General features: G+C 40.3%; 1 protein-coding gene across 1 annotated transcript in view; it reads right to left on the bottom strand.

The window, feature by feature from the left end:
• LOC306856166 (junction-mediating and -regulatory protein-like) overlaps positions 1-11,911 on the bottom strand; it is a 29,405-nt gene extending 17,494 nt beyond the window's left edge. Inside the window, exons 1-2 of the mRNA XM_079395218.1 lie at positions 11,112-11,911; positions 1,889-2,062 (exon numbers count right to left, since the gene is read on the bottom strand). Of these exons, the coding sequence (XP_079251344.1) occupies positions 1,889-2,062; positions 11,112-11,654 (717 nt within the window). The 5' untranslated portion in view covers positions 11,655-11,911. The remainder of the gene's footprint in view (positions 1-1,888; positions 2,063-11,111) is intronic.
• Positions 11,912-17,143: the final 5,232 nt, after the last annotated feature.

Raw genomic sequence — 17,143 nt, 5'->3', positions numbered from 1 at the left:
AATTTAAGGACCCGTGGGAGCAATGTTCCTCTAATTTTCTTTCTTGCCGAGCAAAACGTTTCTCTATCGGTCAGACATTTCTGTCTCCTGAGCAAAAGCATTCTTTACACCAGACCTGTACAGCACGCACACAAATAAAGTGTGTAACTTTTAACTTTAGTGTGCTATTTATATTTGATTTGACCCTTGATGTAACTAAATGATGTATATTTTAGGTTAAAGAGAAACATTTTTACTGAACAATACACTGCAGTTCAAAAGATTGGATCAATAAAGTTTATTAAAGAAGTTTCTTATGTTCATCAAGCCTGTATCTGATTTGATAAAAAATACTGAATATTATTTCACAAAATAATATTGTGCAATATCATTGCAATTTAAAATAAATGTTTTCTATTTTAATATACTTTAAAATGTAATTAATTCCTGTGAAACAAAGCAGTATTTTCAGAGTCACATGATCCTTTAGAATCATTTTAATATACTGATTTATAATCAATGCTGGAAACACTTGTACTGCTTTTTTATTTTTTATTTTTTTTTGGGGACCGGTGATATTTTTTAAAACAAAGTTAAAAAGAACAGTGTTTAGTCAAAATAGAGATTTTGTTTCAATATAAACTGTTCAAACGTTTGGGGTCACAATTTGTTTTTTAAAGATAATACCTAAAATACTTTAAAGATAAACTTTATTCAGCAAGGATGTGTTAAATGGATAAAATTGATAGTAAAGACTTCTATTGTTAGAAAATATTTCTATTTTGAATAAATGCTGTTCTTTTAAACTTTTTATTAATCAAAGAAAAAAGTAACAGTTTCAACATTGATAATAAATCAGTATATTATTATGATTTCTGAAGGACACTGCTGGAGTAATGATGCTGAAAATACAGCTGCAGATCACAGAAATAAATGCTGTTTTATAGTATAGGTATTAAAATAGGAAACCAATATTAGAAATGACAATATTTCACTATATCACAGTTTTTTCAGTATTTTTTAAATGAATACAGTCTTGATGAGCAAGAGACTCAAAAACAAGGTCAATTATTTATAATATAGGCCTAACATAATATATTATCAAAACAAACTATTTAAACTGATAGAATAGAATAGAATAGAAACTGAAGCAAAAGCTGAGATCGTAAGTTAAATATAAAAACATGAACATATGATTCTTCTATATCTGTCTAAACATGGTTATGAAGTACAGTTTGTACAGTACTCTTGTGTGAGACTGAACATGTTTCAGAGTTTAGTTACCCATCCTCCTCTATTTCCAGCACTTAATCAAGCCACTCTTCTTTAATACATGAGGTTTTATTTCAGATGTCATTGTGTTTGTGTTGTCTCTCGTGTTGAGTGCACCGCAACCATTGAAGTATTGAGTTTCTACAGCGACTCGTTTGGTGCATCGTTCTCTTTCTGTGAAACCGGCTCTAACTCTGTCGTGACATCAGCTCTAGAGCGGTTTGCCCGAGCATTGCTATTCTTTCCCTTTTACTGCGGCATTCAATCAAAAGGCTTCCCAACTCATTTTTGTGTGCGTGAGGCACATTATTTCTTCTGCGCGTCCGCGGTGGAAGAAGAGCGCTCAGCTTAGAGGGAGCACTGCGTGGGAGTCCTGTATTTAAGGCCCGTCGGGCAGGACAGTGATGCATTTTGGTAGCCCGACTGGAAAACAGAGTAGCCCCGGGATGCTGGGCTAGCGATTTTGCGAGCCCTGGTCACACACACACACACACACACACACACACACACACACACACACACACACACAGACGTGATTCCCTCTTTCTCCACCCTTAATGTGATTAGAGCGGGGGCTTCTGGGAAGCAGTGGTCGCTATGACAGCAGGAGGTTGTGTGTGTGTGTGTGTGTGTGTACCTTGATCTGCTGTCTGCGCAGCATGGCCAGCTCACGCATGTCTCTGAAGGGCTGCAGCAGATAGTGGTAGAGCTCAGTCGTGGCCTCCACCAGATCTCCATACGCCTCGTCCTGCTCCGCATACAGCTGCAGCAGCTCCACCATCCGCTCCACGCCGCGCTGCTTCTCCAGCAGCTGCACACACACACACACACACGTCACATGACAATAACAACACACACACACACACACTGACCGATGTCTGTTCAGGATTATTTACATCTTAAGGTTATTAAATGGTTCTGTTTTTTATTTTAAATAATATACTGTGTGTTTAAGAGTGAAGCACTGTGTTCATTTAGACGTCAGCAGCTCGTGAGTATGTTTTCAGTGTCTCAGTTCACAGTAAATGATCCACATGAGCTCTGTGTGGGTGGTGGGTGGTGATGGCGCAGTGGATAAGACACATGCCTTTGGTGTGAGAGACCCGGGTTCGAATCCACTGTGAGACACCAATGTGTCCCTGAGCAAGACACTTAACCCCTAGTTGCTCCAGAGGCGTGCGACCTCTGACGTATATAGCAATTGTAAGTCGCTTTGGATAAAAGCGTCAGCTAAATGAATAAATGTAAATGTAAATGTAAGCTCTGAGTAAATCAGCTGTGAGTTTGAGCACAATCTCCACAAACTCATCATGAGAAGCGCTGATCAACTGAAAAGAGGCTTTAAGGGCTCCAGTAAGTGATTTCAGAGAAAATCTGTCGCTAATTGAAATCACCAAAACAAACACACCCCTGCCTCAAATAATCCCGCCCCTATCTTGATAGCTCCGCCCTCAAATTCACACACATGCTATGCAACAGGCACCTCCCCCGTCCTGAGTGGACACGCCCCTTACTGCTGATTGGCTACAAGTGTTTTGTGCTCAGTCTGATCCACTTTCTCTCTCAGAAATCATTTACTGCACCTTTAGTGTTTGAAAATGTAGAAACTAAGACAGCTATAAACAATAGTATAACATACAAACTGATATTTTTCTTAAATACTAATTTTATTATTATTATTATTATTATTATAATTTTTATAACTGAGTTTGGCCAAATTGTTTAGGCCTACAAACTATTTTTAATCAGAAAATAATGTTTTCAGCGCGTACTAACAGAGTCAATACTTCCATTAGCAGCCGGTGTGATTGATGAGAACCAGGGTTATTATCGTTAACTAATAACTAAAACATTTCTGTTAACCGATATAAAGCTTAAATAAAATATTGCATGAAAAACAAACTACATGAAAATAAGACATTTTGCCTTAGCAACTGAAACAGGTTAAAGCATTAGCTAAAAAATATATATTTGAAAAATAACATTCTAGAAATGAATAAAAACTAGTGCTGTCAAACAATTAATCACATCCAAAATAAAAGTTTTTGATTACATAATGTGTGTGTACTGTGTATATTTATTATGTATAAATACACACACACACTATGTATTAAGCTTACATAATAACATTAGGTAATTGATTAATTATCTTTTGTCTGGATCCTGTTCTCGAGTGTCGTCGTGATGCTCAGATCTTCATCACACACACACACACACACACACGCACGCACACACACACACACACACACACACACACGCACACACACGCACACACACACAGGAGTTTGTGCAGTCAGTAAATGACTCTGTGTTTGTGCTCGGTGAATGTTGAGCTGTGTTCGCTGATGAATGGACTGTCTGTGAGTCTGAGTGTAACTCAAACACTGCTCCGTTCATCAGCAACACTGAGCCTCTGTTGTCCTTGACGACCGGTCGCCGTGGAGACGAGCTGCAGTTGTTCAGGTACAAACACACCTGCTGTAACGGACCGGCTCTGATTTGAATGCACACCTGCTGATGCTTTCACGTCTATTGTTGCTGTAACATTCACATCTGGTCATGACGACACATGACATCAGGCTGCTGAGATTTGTTTTTATTCTGAAAGAGTCTCTTCTGTTCACCAAGGCTGCATTTTTTTTATCAAAAATACAGTACAAATTGTGAAATATTATTCTAAAATATCTGTTTTCTATGTGAATGTGTTAAACTGTCATTTATTTCAGTGATTACTCCAGTCTTCAGTGTCACATGATCTTCAGAAATCATAATAATATACTCATTTACTGCTCAACAAACACTAATTATTATTATTTAAAACAGTTGCGCTGCAGAATATTTATGTGGAAACCCCAATACATTTTATTTTTCAGGATTCACAGATGAATAGAAAGTTCAAAAGAACAGCATTTATTTTTGTAACAAATGTCTTTACTGGCACTTTTGATTAGTTTGATGCACCCTTGATGAATTAAAGTATTCATTCTCAAAATATCTGTCTATTGGCGAGTGTAAGTTTGGACGGAGAGGATTTTAACTGATGATGATGATGATGATGAAGGGCTGTGTGCGCAGTCACAGGACGATTCTATTGTTGGTTTTCTCACACTCTGTCCATGCTGGAAAATCCCTCAATCTGTGACATCACATCCTGTTTCCTCTCTCCTGTTTTTGGCACAGGATATGTGAGTCACTGTGGAAAACATCCTGATTGGCTGACAGCAGTGATGTCATGTGACTCTTCCATGGGGATCGCTTCTACATCATCAGGCTGAATGAGCTGCAGGTTTGTGTGTGTGTGTGTGTGTGTGTTTAATGGCCTGTGTCTCCAGTATTTATGACACATTTGCACATTAATATGTATGATTAAGTGTGAATGAGCAACATCCCACACACACAGGCTCAAACACAAACACATGCAGCAGTGTTTCACCTGCTCCACCCATCAGGAAATCACACCAGTCACTGCTGACCTTTGACCCGCTGACCGCAGAACCCGCCACAAACACACGCTAGATAACAGCTGTCTGAACACTCGTCTGTCCCGCTGAGCTGAAGCAGACCGACTCACCGACCAACGAGAGCTCTCCATACTGTCTCTCACACACACACACACACACACACAGTCGTGGTATTTTAGCAGTGCTCAAACGGAGAGTTCACTCCAAAATGACAAAGATTTATTCAGTGGAACACAAAAGAACTTTGAGAACCAACAACACTGGACCCCATTGACTTTCATTATATGGACAGAAAACACTGAGACATTTCTCACAATATCTCCTTTTGTGTTCCACTGAATAAAGAAAGTCATACAGGTTTGTGTGTGTGTGTGTGAGTGTGAGTGTGTGTGTGTGTGTGTGTGTGTGTGTGTGTGAGTGTGTGTGTGTGTGAGACGCTGTTTGAGTCTTGTTTACAGTCAGACGTCCTGCTGACTGGTTGATTTTGAACACAGGCAGTTTAACCGGAGATTAACACTGAGATTAGAACGTTTGGTTCTAGCGCTTTGAGATGTAGAACCAAACATTTGGTTTGACTTAAATTTGGGAAAAACAAAAATGGATTTTTCATAGGGTCCTGAAAATGTAATTTTTGTTAATTTTAATGAATTGTTTCACAATTTCAATTAATTACGCTTGCTTTTTAATTTTATAAAAATAATTAAATATAGCAAAAAAAAATTTTTTTTTAATTACTAAATATTTAGCATTTTTTCTGGATTCTATTCAAATGGTAAAAATAACTATTTAAATTTTACCATTTAAATAGAATCCAGAAAAAAATGCAATTGAATTTAGGGAAAAAATGAATTTTGGAGACCCCTAATATGCTAACGAGCCCCTATGTGGTAACGTGAGCTAATCAAACTGATTGAGCTTCAGTCACTGGACACACACAAACTTCTCTGATCCGCTGATGAAAACTAATCAGGACCTGTTTGTAGGGTTGCACAATTTTGGCCAGAATTTTGAGAAAAATAAATTTTACACTGCAAATGTAAAATTACAATGATGGCTGTCTTAATTTGAAATGTTAAACCATCAAACTTTTATTCTGACAGAAAACCGCAGATACGTGCGCTCCTTAAAGCGTCTCTTCTGTTGATCAGCGCTTCTTATTACAAGTTTATGAAGATGTTTAGCTCATGTTTCGTTCCCAAACACACATTAAAGCGACTCAGAGAGCTGGAGTTCATGGTTTACTGAGAGAAACATCACGAGCTGCTGGTGTGTAAACGAACACAGGGCCACGCTTCACTCTGAAACACAGCGCATGTGTGTGATTCAATAATCGCCACATAAAGCCATTTCTCTATTTGGGCTTATTTTGGTTAATCATGCAGCACGGATCACTCTAAACAGACACATCAAAACACCACATAAACATCGACTCATGTTCACACACACAGTCACACGTTTTATCATCTGAACTGACCACAAGTGTGTAAATGTGTGTGTGCATATATATGATTTTGTGTTTGTGTATCTGTGTGTTTGTGTATGTGTGCGTTTGTGTATGTGTGCGTTTGTGTATCTGTGTGTATTCGTGTGTGTTTGTGTATCTGTGTGTTTGTGTATGTGTGTGTTTGTGTATGTGTGTGTTTGTGTATCTGTGTGTATTCGTGTGTGTTTGTGTATCTGTGTGTTTGTGTATGTGTGTGTTTGTGTATCTGTGTGTTTGTGTATCTGTGTGTTTGTGTATGTGTGTGTTTGTGTATCTGTGTGTTTGTGTATCTGTGTGTTTGTGTATGTGTGTGTTTGTGTATCTGTGTGTATGTGTATCTGTGTGTTTGTGTATCTGTGTGTTTGTGTATCTGTGTGTTTGTGTATGTGTGCGTTTGTGTATGTGTGCGTTTGTGTATCTGTGTGTATTCGTGTGTGTTTGTGTATCTGTGTGTTTGTGTATGTGTGTGTTTGTGTATGTGTGTGTTTGTGTATCTGTGTGTATTCGTGTGTGTTTGTGTATCTGTGTGTTTGTGTATGTGTGTGTTTGTGTATGTGTGTGTTTGTGTATCTGTGTGTTTGTGTATGTGTGTGTTTGTGTATCTGTGTGTTTGTGTATGTGTGTGTTTGTGTATCTGTGTGTTTGTGTATGTGTGTGTTTGTGTATCTGTGTGTATGTGTATCTGTGTGTTTGTGTATCTGTGTGTTTGTGTATCTGTGTGTTTGTGTATGTGTGTGTTTGTGTATCTGTGTGTTTGTGTATGTGTGTGTTTGTGTATCTGTGTGTTTGTGTATGTGTGTGTTTGTGTATCTGTGTGTATGTGTATCTGTGTGTTTGTGTATCTGTGTGTATGCGTGTGTGTTTGTGTATCTGTGTGTATTCGTGTGTGTTTGTGTATCTGTGCGTATGCGTGTGTGTTTGTGTATCTGTGTGTATTCGTGTGTGTTTGTGTATCTGTGTGTATTCGTGTGTGTTTGTGTATCTGTGTGTTTGTGTATCTGTGTGTTTGTGTGAGAGTGTGTGTATGTGTCTGTTTGTATGCGTTTGTGTATCTGTGTGTTTGTGTACATTAGGGCTGAACGATATATCGTTATCGTATCTATATCGAGATATGAACTTTCAAGATATTACTATCGAAAAAAGCAACGATATAGACGATATAGATTTCCCCTCTCCCCGCTCGCCCCGCCCTGCATACAACTCTGGCAGTCACACAACGAACATCAGTTTTACGAGTGCCCTTGAATGCACCGCTGAGGTCCCTATTCGACCGCAAACTTGTATGGTATAGCTCTGGAAATTCAGACACACAGAGAATCAGCTGTTCATCCATTTAGAGTTCGGCGCTTGTTTGGATGCCCCGTTTCTATTGGCCGCGCGGGGAAACGTCACAGAGCGCAGCGGCAAAAGTTGAACTATTTTGAACTTTGACCGCGGCGCGCGCGCAAGCTCGCCGCTGGTGCGCTCCGCTGCGCGTGCGCTTTGGTCGGCGCAGCAACTAACCGCCCTCGCGCAGCGCAAGCCATTGAAATGAATGGGTTTCATAGCGCAGCGCAGCGCATGCCGCGTCCTGTGTGTGAAAGGGCCTTTACGCCGGTTTCACACTGCAAGCGTAAGCAGGACGGAAGCAGAGCAGAAGCAGCGCGTATCCATTATTCACACCGGCAGCGTTTGCAGCGCGCACCTGAACCGCGGATTTTGTACAGATTTCTCAATAACGGGTAATAAGTTAGCTTTGTTTTATTTCTATTTAAAATACATTACAGATAGAAAACTGTATTTTTTTTTTTTATAAATTACGAAATATAAGTTTGTTTTCAACTTTCTTTTATGCTTTGTTTGCGTGTAGTGAGAGTTGTTGACAGAAGGAAGGCAATCGCGCTATATATGTTGTTAAGAAGACTACGACAAAGGATGAGACGCAGACTTTGGGTACTCTGTACAGTTTACACACAATGTAAGATGAAGGAAGAATAGCCTACCTTCCTCCTCAACTTGAAACATTTAATTGTATACGAATATCTCATATTTCTTATATATGTGTGATTATTGTGTGAAAAGTATCCATTTTTAAATAAATGTTTTTATTTCATCAGTGTTGTTTCTTTACTGATTGTAATACTTCAGAAACTGTACTGATTGGATTTGCATGGCTTTTTTGTTAAAAATTGAAAACAAAAAAGTAAGAAAGGTACTTTCTGCACAGAGTGCTGATGCAACATCCTCCCATGCTTTTTCCTTCGCCTGCAAGTCTTTATATAGTAAATTATGAGGATCATAAATAACTGTATGCTTCTCAACCTCCACGATTAGACGAGTGTCGTCCATGATTGTCTTCTTTGCATTAGCACTAGTACCGTCATCATGATGTCAACATGACACCTGTTCTTACTAATTTTAGTGATTAGAGCAAAAACTTTATTTTATTTAGTTTTTTGTAATATAGGCCTATAGTATTATTATTATTTTTTTTACTGAAGTTTATACTCTACTCCACTTTACAACATAGTAGATGTCATTAATTTACATTCTGGGGGACAATTTCACTTTTTCGTGTGTATTTTGTCCATAATCAATGCTTTGTCACTTTAATTGAGCGTAAGCGGCGCAGCAAAAATAGACTCGGCGCCGAAACGATCGCGGCACTGCCGCTCCTGCTCTGCTCCTGCTACGCGCTGCCGCGCCGCTCCTGCGTGCTGTGTGAACGCTCTCATCCGTTAACATGGGCGCCGAAAAAAATACGCGCTGCTTACGCCCTGCTTACGCTTGCAGTGTGAAACCGGCGTTACGAGTCGACGTCCACCAGTGAATTCTTAAAAATAAAACTACACTTTCCAAATTTTTTTGTATTATGATGTTTTTATTTTTCTGAGAAATGCTTGGTTTTCACCGAATCCGTAGTCATATCGTATCGTATCGATATCGAGATATCTGGCATGAAAATCGAGATATGAAATTTTGTCCATATCGTTCAGCCCTAGTGTACATGTGTCTGTACATATATGATTTTGTTTGTGTATCTGTGTGTTTGTGTATATGTGTGCATGCGTGTGTGTCTGTATTTGTGTGTAGGCATGTATATAAATGTGAATGTGTATATGAGTGTGTGCATGCTTGTGTGTTTCTGTGTGTTAATTAGTGTGTGTGTGTGTGAGTATAAGAGTGTGTGTGTGTGTGTGTGTGAGAGAGTGTAATCCTCTCACACTCATTGTGCTGTCTCTGGGTCAGGTTTCTCTGACAGATGGTGGTTTAGGGGTTCAGTGACCCGTGTGCTGATCATCACATCTAGTGATGCTTTACTAGGTTTAGTTCTACTGTAAGTGCTGAGGCTCCTCCCACATCACTGTAATCAATGAGCGATCTGGGTTATTAATATCTGACTGTGTTGTTGACTCACGTGTCAATCCATAAGAACAAATGCCTTCAGTCTCTGAAGATTCTCAGATGACACATAGGAGTGTTTCTGTGAGGTCTCGTGTGTGCATGCGTGCGTGTGTGTGTGTGTGTGTGTGTGTGTGCATGCGTGCGTGTGTGTGCATGCGTGCGTGTGTGCGAGTGAGTGAGTTCAGTCAGTGGGGTGATGCAGCAGTTGTTGTTGTTTTCATACTTTCATGTTCAAACATATATATGTCACAGATGCATCACTGCAGGTGTTATACTGTCATTTGCTGTAAACAGACACAAACACACTTCAACAAAAACAGGTGTTTGAACCCAAACAGCAGCTCTAGTGTTGTGAATGAAGACAGTCAGTATTGTGTGTGTGTGTGTGTGTGTGTGTGTTTGAGGTTAGTTGAGTCAAATTTATTTGTATAGTGCTTTTCACAGCAGCTTTACAGAAAATCATGAGATTCATGTTTATAATATCTTTATATCTTTATGCTTTGTAGCCATTTATCAGATTAGAGCTGGACGATAATAAAGCTACATCTAGAGATGATATAAACAATCCAGCACTTGAGATTCATTCTAGTTTATATCCAGCTGACAGAACTTTAACTAATGGTTCCGTCAACGTTACAAACAAACATGGATAGCGTTCTCAATGTTAGCACTAAAACATTTATACAGCTCATGGAATGTTTTTCTGAAACTTGTTTGTCTAATTATTTAAAATGGTCATCTCTCCTAGTTTCCGATGTTCAGAGAACACTCAAAAGTAACGTTCCCATAATGTTTGCAAAATTATCAAATGGAACGCTCCTTTAACGATCATATAACCAAGAAAAAACGTTTTAATAATGTTTCTTCTTGATTACATTCTTAACATTTATGTTCTGAGAACATTTAAAAATAACATTTTTATAACTTTTCAGGAACATTAGCAAAACATTCGTGGAACATGTTGCAAACTGTGAAGCGCCTCACACAAGTACTGTATATACAGTATAGGCCACTATATAGCTTTATATATGGAGCGGTGCAATAATAGATTAGACTATGTGTCCCTGCAGCACAAGCAGTCATGAGTAACACAGGTATATCTGTAGCAATAGACAACAATACATTGTATGGCTCAAAATTATACATTTCTCTTTTATGACAAAAATCATTAGGATATTAAGATCATGTTCCATGAAGATGTTTTGTAAAATTCCTACCATAAATATATCAAAACTTCATTTTTGATTAGTAATATGCATTGCTAAGAACTTCATTTGAACAACTTTAAAGGAGATTTTCTCAATATTTAGATTTTTTTGCTCCCTCAGATTCCAGATTTTCTAATATTGTCCGATCCTAACAAACCATACATCAATGGAAATATGATTTATTCAGCTTTCAGATGTATAAATCTCAATTTCACAAAATTGACCCTCATGACTGGTTTTATGCTCCAGGGTCACACACAGATGGTGTAGTGGGATCTCGGGATGATGTTGGCGAGTTTAGAGACGGTCGTTAATTAGTCTCACCTGCTGCAGGTGTGTCTTGGCTCTCTGGAGCGCATCCTCGTAGCCCTTCTGCCGGAGCTCGCTCAGACTCTCGTAGTACTCCTCGGAGTCGTCGCAGTCGGGGAACAGCACCTGGGACAGGATCCTCCATCCGCAGGTGTCCAGCGCGTGCCCCAGGTACACCTGCAGCTGGAAGCAGAGCGCGTCCGCGTGGCGCGCGCTCAGCTCGGGCGCACCGAACAGCACCGACCACACCGTCTGCTCCTCGGGGAAGGCGGGCAGACACGGCTCCAGGTCCGAGTTGACGGCGCACAGTTGCAGGTGAGCGGCACGCAGCTCCTGGAACGAGAAGAGGCCTGCCCAGCTGGAGTCCGGCGGCGCGTCACCGAGCTCCGGCTCCGCGTCCCCGCCACGCCGCTGCGCGGTCCGGTCGTGGCACGTGACTGCGAGCTTGCCCTCGATGTCGTTCCAGGCAACGATGAAGACGAACTTGTGCTTGTCTTTCTCCTCGAAGGCGTTGGGACGCACCGACACCCATCCGCACTCCAGCGCGTCCTCCATCATGGATCCGGGGACTGCTCAGCAGAAGAAAGAAAGGCCAGACTAACGGACGCAAGCGAAAACCGTTAATAACACCGATTTCTCGTCTGCTTTTGTGTCCCGACGCGCGCGCGCATCGCTGCGCGTTCACTGCCGCGCACGCGGCGTCCCTCGCGAGGCGTTTTGCGCGCTGAACCGCATCTTTAACATCACCGATGTTTCTCATCCGACGACGACTCACTGGGCGCTGACGTCACACAGAGGAGGACGTAAACATCTGCACGTGGGACACGCTCGCTGCGTGATGACGCCATCGGAGACGCACGGTGGTCGTCGTGGCCATAGATGTGTATAGATGCCTCATTCGACCGCGGCGAGCACGGAGACCCGTCCGCCATCTTGGAACGGTCAACTCGATGTCATGCACCACACTATTCTAATTCTATTTGATTTATTTCTTGACTTGTCCCTCTAACACTAGCATTCTCTTTTCTTTTTCTTTTCTAACTGCTTGTTTTGTTTGTTATCTGCTTGATGCTGGAAAGCTGAACAGAGTTAGATCTGCTGTGTATACACCGCTTGCTAATTAGGTTAATTATCTGAACCTGCTCTTCCCGAACTTTCTTAATCCTGTGTGTGTGTGTGTGTGTGTGTGTGTGTGGTTTATGAGGACACAAATTTGTATAATGACATGGGTATGACAGAGGTATTACAATATGAAGGTGGTTTATTTATGGTAGGAAATGTACTAAATATCTTCATGGAACATGATCTTAATATCCTAATGATTTTTGTCATAAAAGAGAAATTTATAATTTTGATCCATACAATGTATTGTTGGTTATTGCTACAAATATACCTGTGCTCTTTTGTTGGTTTTGATTGCTTCTATTGTCATTATTTTTAAGTCGCTTTGGATAAAAGAGAATCAGAATGAGCTTTATTGGCCAGGTATGTTTACACATACAAGGAATTTATTTTAGTGACAGAAGCTCCACAGTGTGACAGAGAGACAGCAACAGGACAGGACACAGATAATAAAAGAAGAATATACAAATATCCAAATAGGCAATGTACAAAACAGCAAAAACACAATATATAAAAGCGTCTGCTAAATGACTAGATGTAAATGTACTCTGGGTTCTCAGACCTGTGGCTGTGCAGGATTGTGGCATCTTTGAATATTCTTTGGTTGCTATGGTGAATGATGTCATTATGGCAGACAGCTTAGGTATAGGCCCACAGAAACTGTTGCTAATGAGGCATCTACGTATATCTAGGATGGTGGCTCAGACAGAGATTAGGCTTGCTCGACAGTGACGGCGCTACACCGAGGCTAGGGGGCGCTATAGCCCCGGTTTGACAAGGAGGCAGTTTCCCACAAAGTCAATGGAGAGGATTGGATTGTTTTCCCCCGGTGTGGGCGTGGCCTAAATATGATCTGACACGTGACCCCTAACACTCATGAATAATGAATAGATTATTCGCCACTAGATGGTTATTACAGATTACCCTTTTGCTGTTATTAAGTTTATTAACTGCCTACCAGAGCTGGGTAGATTACTTGCAAACTGTAATCCGTTACTGATTCTAAATTATATGACAGAAAACGTAGTTTGTAACGTAATCCATTACATTACACAGTTTAGGTAATATAATCAGACTACTTTGAGATTACTTTGGACCTATCTCGTTTTTCACATTGATTTAAACTTTAATCTTGTACCGTATTGATATAAAAATACAAAGAGTAAGAAAATATATTCAGTTTGTTGTTATAATTAAATTTTATATTAAGTCAAGTTTTCCCAAATTGAGATTGTGAAGGAACTGCAGGGGGTTATGAGTTTAATGAAAATCTTATAATTAATTAAATCATTTTTTTTTAAATTGAATCAAATCATTTTAAAATGAATCAAAATAAAACACTTACTGAAATATTTTATTTGTTTACCTGAATGTGACCCTAACCAACATCAGAGAACCAATGAACATGCAAATGTGATACTTCATTATTAAAATATATATTTTAAAATCCCAGGAGTACTTCAAATAAAAATATATTAAGTGAAAGAAGATCAGATGACAAAAAGTTGGTGAATTTGAACATTTTAACGTGTTTGGAAAACAAACGCCTTCCAGAGTAATACATGGTAAAATAACTGAGTGATAATTCAAATAAAAATTCATGTGAAAAAAAAATTCCATCAGTAGTTGATGCAATGTTGAGACATATCTTAAACCTGAAATGATTTTAGTAAATCAGCAGCTAAATACCGTGTAGTGAAGTGACATACTGCCAAGTATAGTGACCCATACTCTGAATTCGTGGTCTGCATTTAACCCATCCAACGTGCACACACACACACACACACAGCAGTGAACACACACACACACACACACACAGCAGTGAACACACACACACACACAGCAGTGAACACACACACACACACACACACACACACACAGCAGTGAACACACACCGTGAACACACACACACACAGCAGTGAACACACACACAGCAGTGAACACACACACACCGTGAACACACACACACACACACACACAGCAGTGAACACACACCGTGAACACACACACACACAGCAGTGAACACACGCACACCGTGAACACACACACACACACAGTAGTGAACACTCACCGTGAACACACACACACCGTGAACACACACACACACAGCAGTGAACACACACCGTGAACACACACACACACACACACACACACACACACACACAGCAGTGAACACACACACACCGTGAACACACACCCGGAGCAGTGGGCATTTATGCTGCGGCGCCCGGGGAGCAGTTGGGGGTTCGGTGTCTTGCTCAAGGGCACCTCAGTCGTGGTATTGAGGGTGGAGAGAGCGCTGGACATTCACTCCCCCCACCTACAATCCCTGCCGGCCCGAGACTCGAACCCACAACCTTCGGATTACGAGTCCAACTCTCTAACCATTAGGCCACGACTTCCCTAGCACCTGAATAATGACTGATCTCTGAGTGAATATCCACAAAACTGAGGACTTTCTGAGTGTTTATAAACAGTAGGATATTTTAGAGAGGAAAATGTATAAGATTATTAATAATTTATTCCTATTGTGTAAATAAAAAAAACACCATTCACACCTCTTGCATTCCCCTCCCCCCACACCTGAACTGCAGATAAGTGAAGATGACGTGTGCCAGGTCTTCAGGAAGAACAAGAGAAGGAAAGCACCAGGTCCAGACGGTGTGTCACCAGCCTGCCTAAAAACCTGTGCTGATCAGCTGGCCCCCATCTTCACACAGATCTTCAACAGATCACTGGAGCTGTGTGAAGTCCCCTCATGCTTCAAACGCTCCACCATCATCCCCGTCCCAAAGAAACCCAAGATTACTGGACTTAATGACTACAGACCTGTGGCCCTAACGTCTGTAGCCATGAAATCATTTGAAAGACTGGTTTTGGCTTATCTGAAGGACATCACTGGACCCATACTGGACCCCCTGCAGTTTGCCTACAGAGCAAACAGGTCTGTGGATGATGCAGTCAACATGGGACTGCACTTCATCCTGCAGCATCTGGACAGACCAGGGACTTATGTGAGGATCCTGTTTGTGGACTTCAGCTCCGCTTTTAACACCATTATCCCGAACAACCCTTCAGAATAAACTAACTCAGCTCTCCGTCCCCACCTCCATCTGCCAGTGGATCAACAGCTTCCTGACAGACAGACAGCAGCTAGTAAAGCTTGGCAAATTCACATCCAGCACTCGAACCATCAGCACTGGAGCTCCTCAGGGCTGCGTTCTCTCCCCACTGCTCTTCTCCCTCTACACCAACGACTGCACATCTAAAGACCCCTCTGTCAAGCTCCTGAAGTTTGCAGACGACACCACACTGATCGGCCTCATCCAGGACGGTGACGAGTCTGCTTACAGACAGGAGGTTAAGGAGCTGGCTGTCTGGTGCAATCTCAACAACCTGGAGCTTAACACGCTCAAAACTGTGGAGATGATCGTGGACTTCAGGAGAAACCCCCTGCTCTCCCCCCACTCACCATCATGAACAGCTGGCGAAGAAAGTTCAACCTGCCACAGGACTTACTGAAACAGTTCTACTCTGCCATCATTGAATCCATCCTCTGCACCTCAATAACTGTCTGGTTCAGCTCAGCTACCAAATCTGACCTCAGAAGACTACGGAGGGTAGTCCGGACTGCTGAGCGAATCATTGGTACAACCCTCCCCACTCTCCAAGAACTGTACTTATCCAGAGTGAGCAAAAGGGCTGGTAAAATCACTCTGGACCCCTCACATCCAGCACACTCCCTCTTTGAACTGTTACCATCTGGTCGACGCTACAGAGCTCTGAGCACCAGAACGACCAGACACAGAAACAGTTTCTTCCCTCAGGCAATCCATCTCATGAACACTTGAACTCTTAACAGTAAACATGAAACGCACAACTCTATCATAGTTTTTATTTTTTATTTAACACACATACTTATTACATTTCAAATTTGCACCTAACATACCTGTACATACTGAATTGTCTATTTTGTATATTGGGTTTGTGCTATTTTGCATATTGTCCATTTTGTATATTTGTACATTATTATCATTATTTTATATAATTTTTTTAATTATTATTATTATTTGTGTCCTGTTGCTGTCTCTCTGTCACACTGTGGAGCTACTGTCACTAAAACAATTTCCTCGTATGTGCAAACATACCTGGCAATAAAGCTCATTCTGATTCTGATTCGGATAATATGTAATCATGTAATCTATAAAAAAGTGACTGTAATCTGATAAGTATTTTAAAATGTAATTTAATTTTATTAAAAGTACCTTTTTTGGAATTTGATTATGTAATGCATATTACATGTAATCAGTTACTGCCCAGCTCTGCTGCCTACATATTTCCCTTGGCACTATTTGTAAACAGAGCTTATATTATGTTATTAATGCTCTATTGATGAGTTATGAGCTACACTTTTACGTTCATGATGCAAACTCAGCTAACAGAGAACATTCTGAGAACTTATCAGCAAACGGTTTCCAGTATTTTAATAGAACATTCAAAAGTTCAAAGTTTTCTGGTCTTTAAATATTGCTTATGATAAGGCTTATACATCTTGCATGGAAGGTTTTTCCCTGAAACATGTTTTTTGAATGTTTATCTCTTTTTTTTTTTTTTTTTTTTTTTAATGCTACTACTTCTTTTAAATTGTTCAGATAATATTAAAAAGTAACTTTTCTATAATGTTTGCACAATTATGAAATGGAATGCTGCCTCAATTTTCGTATAAACAAGAAAAAATGTTGTTATTAGCAGTTTTTTTTTTTTGAAAGTTCAGAGATTCAGAATAACATTTTACTAACATTTACATGTATGCATTTAGCAGATGCTTTTATCCACAGCGACTTACACAAGAGAAACTAAGCGATGTGTGAACTTAATGGAAGCGTTCGCAGAATGTGCTTTGAACATATTTTTAATTGTTTAAT

The sequence above is a fragment of the Barbus barbus genome (genome assembly GCF_936440315.1).
Source record: "Barbus barbus genome assembly, chromosome: 36".
In the NCBI taxonomy this organism is placed as follows: Eukaryota; Metazoa; Chordata; class Actinopteri; order Cypriniformes; family Cyprinidae; genus Barbus; species Barbus barbus.
Note: the sequence above shows the minus strand (reverse complement) of the source record. Positions and strands in the feature narration are given on the sequence as shown.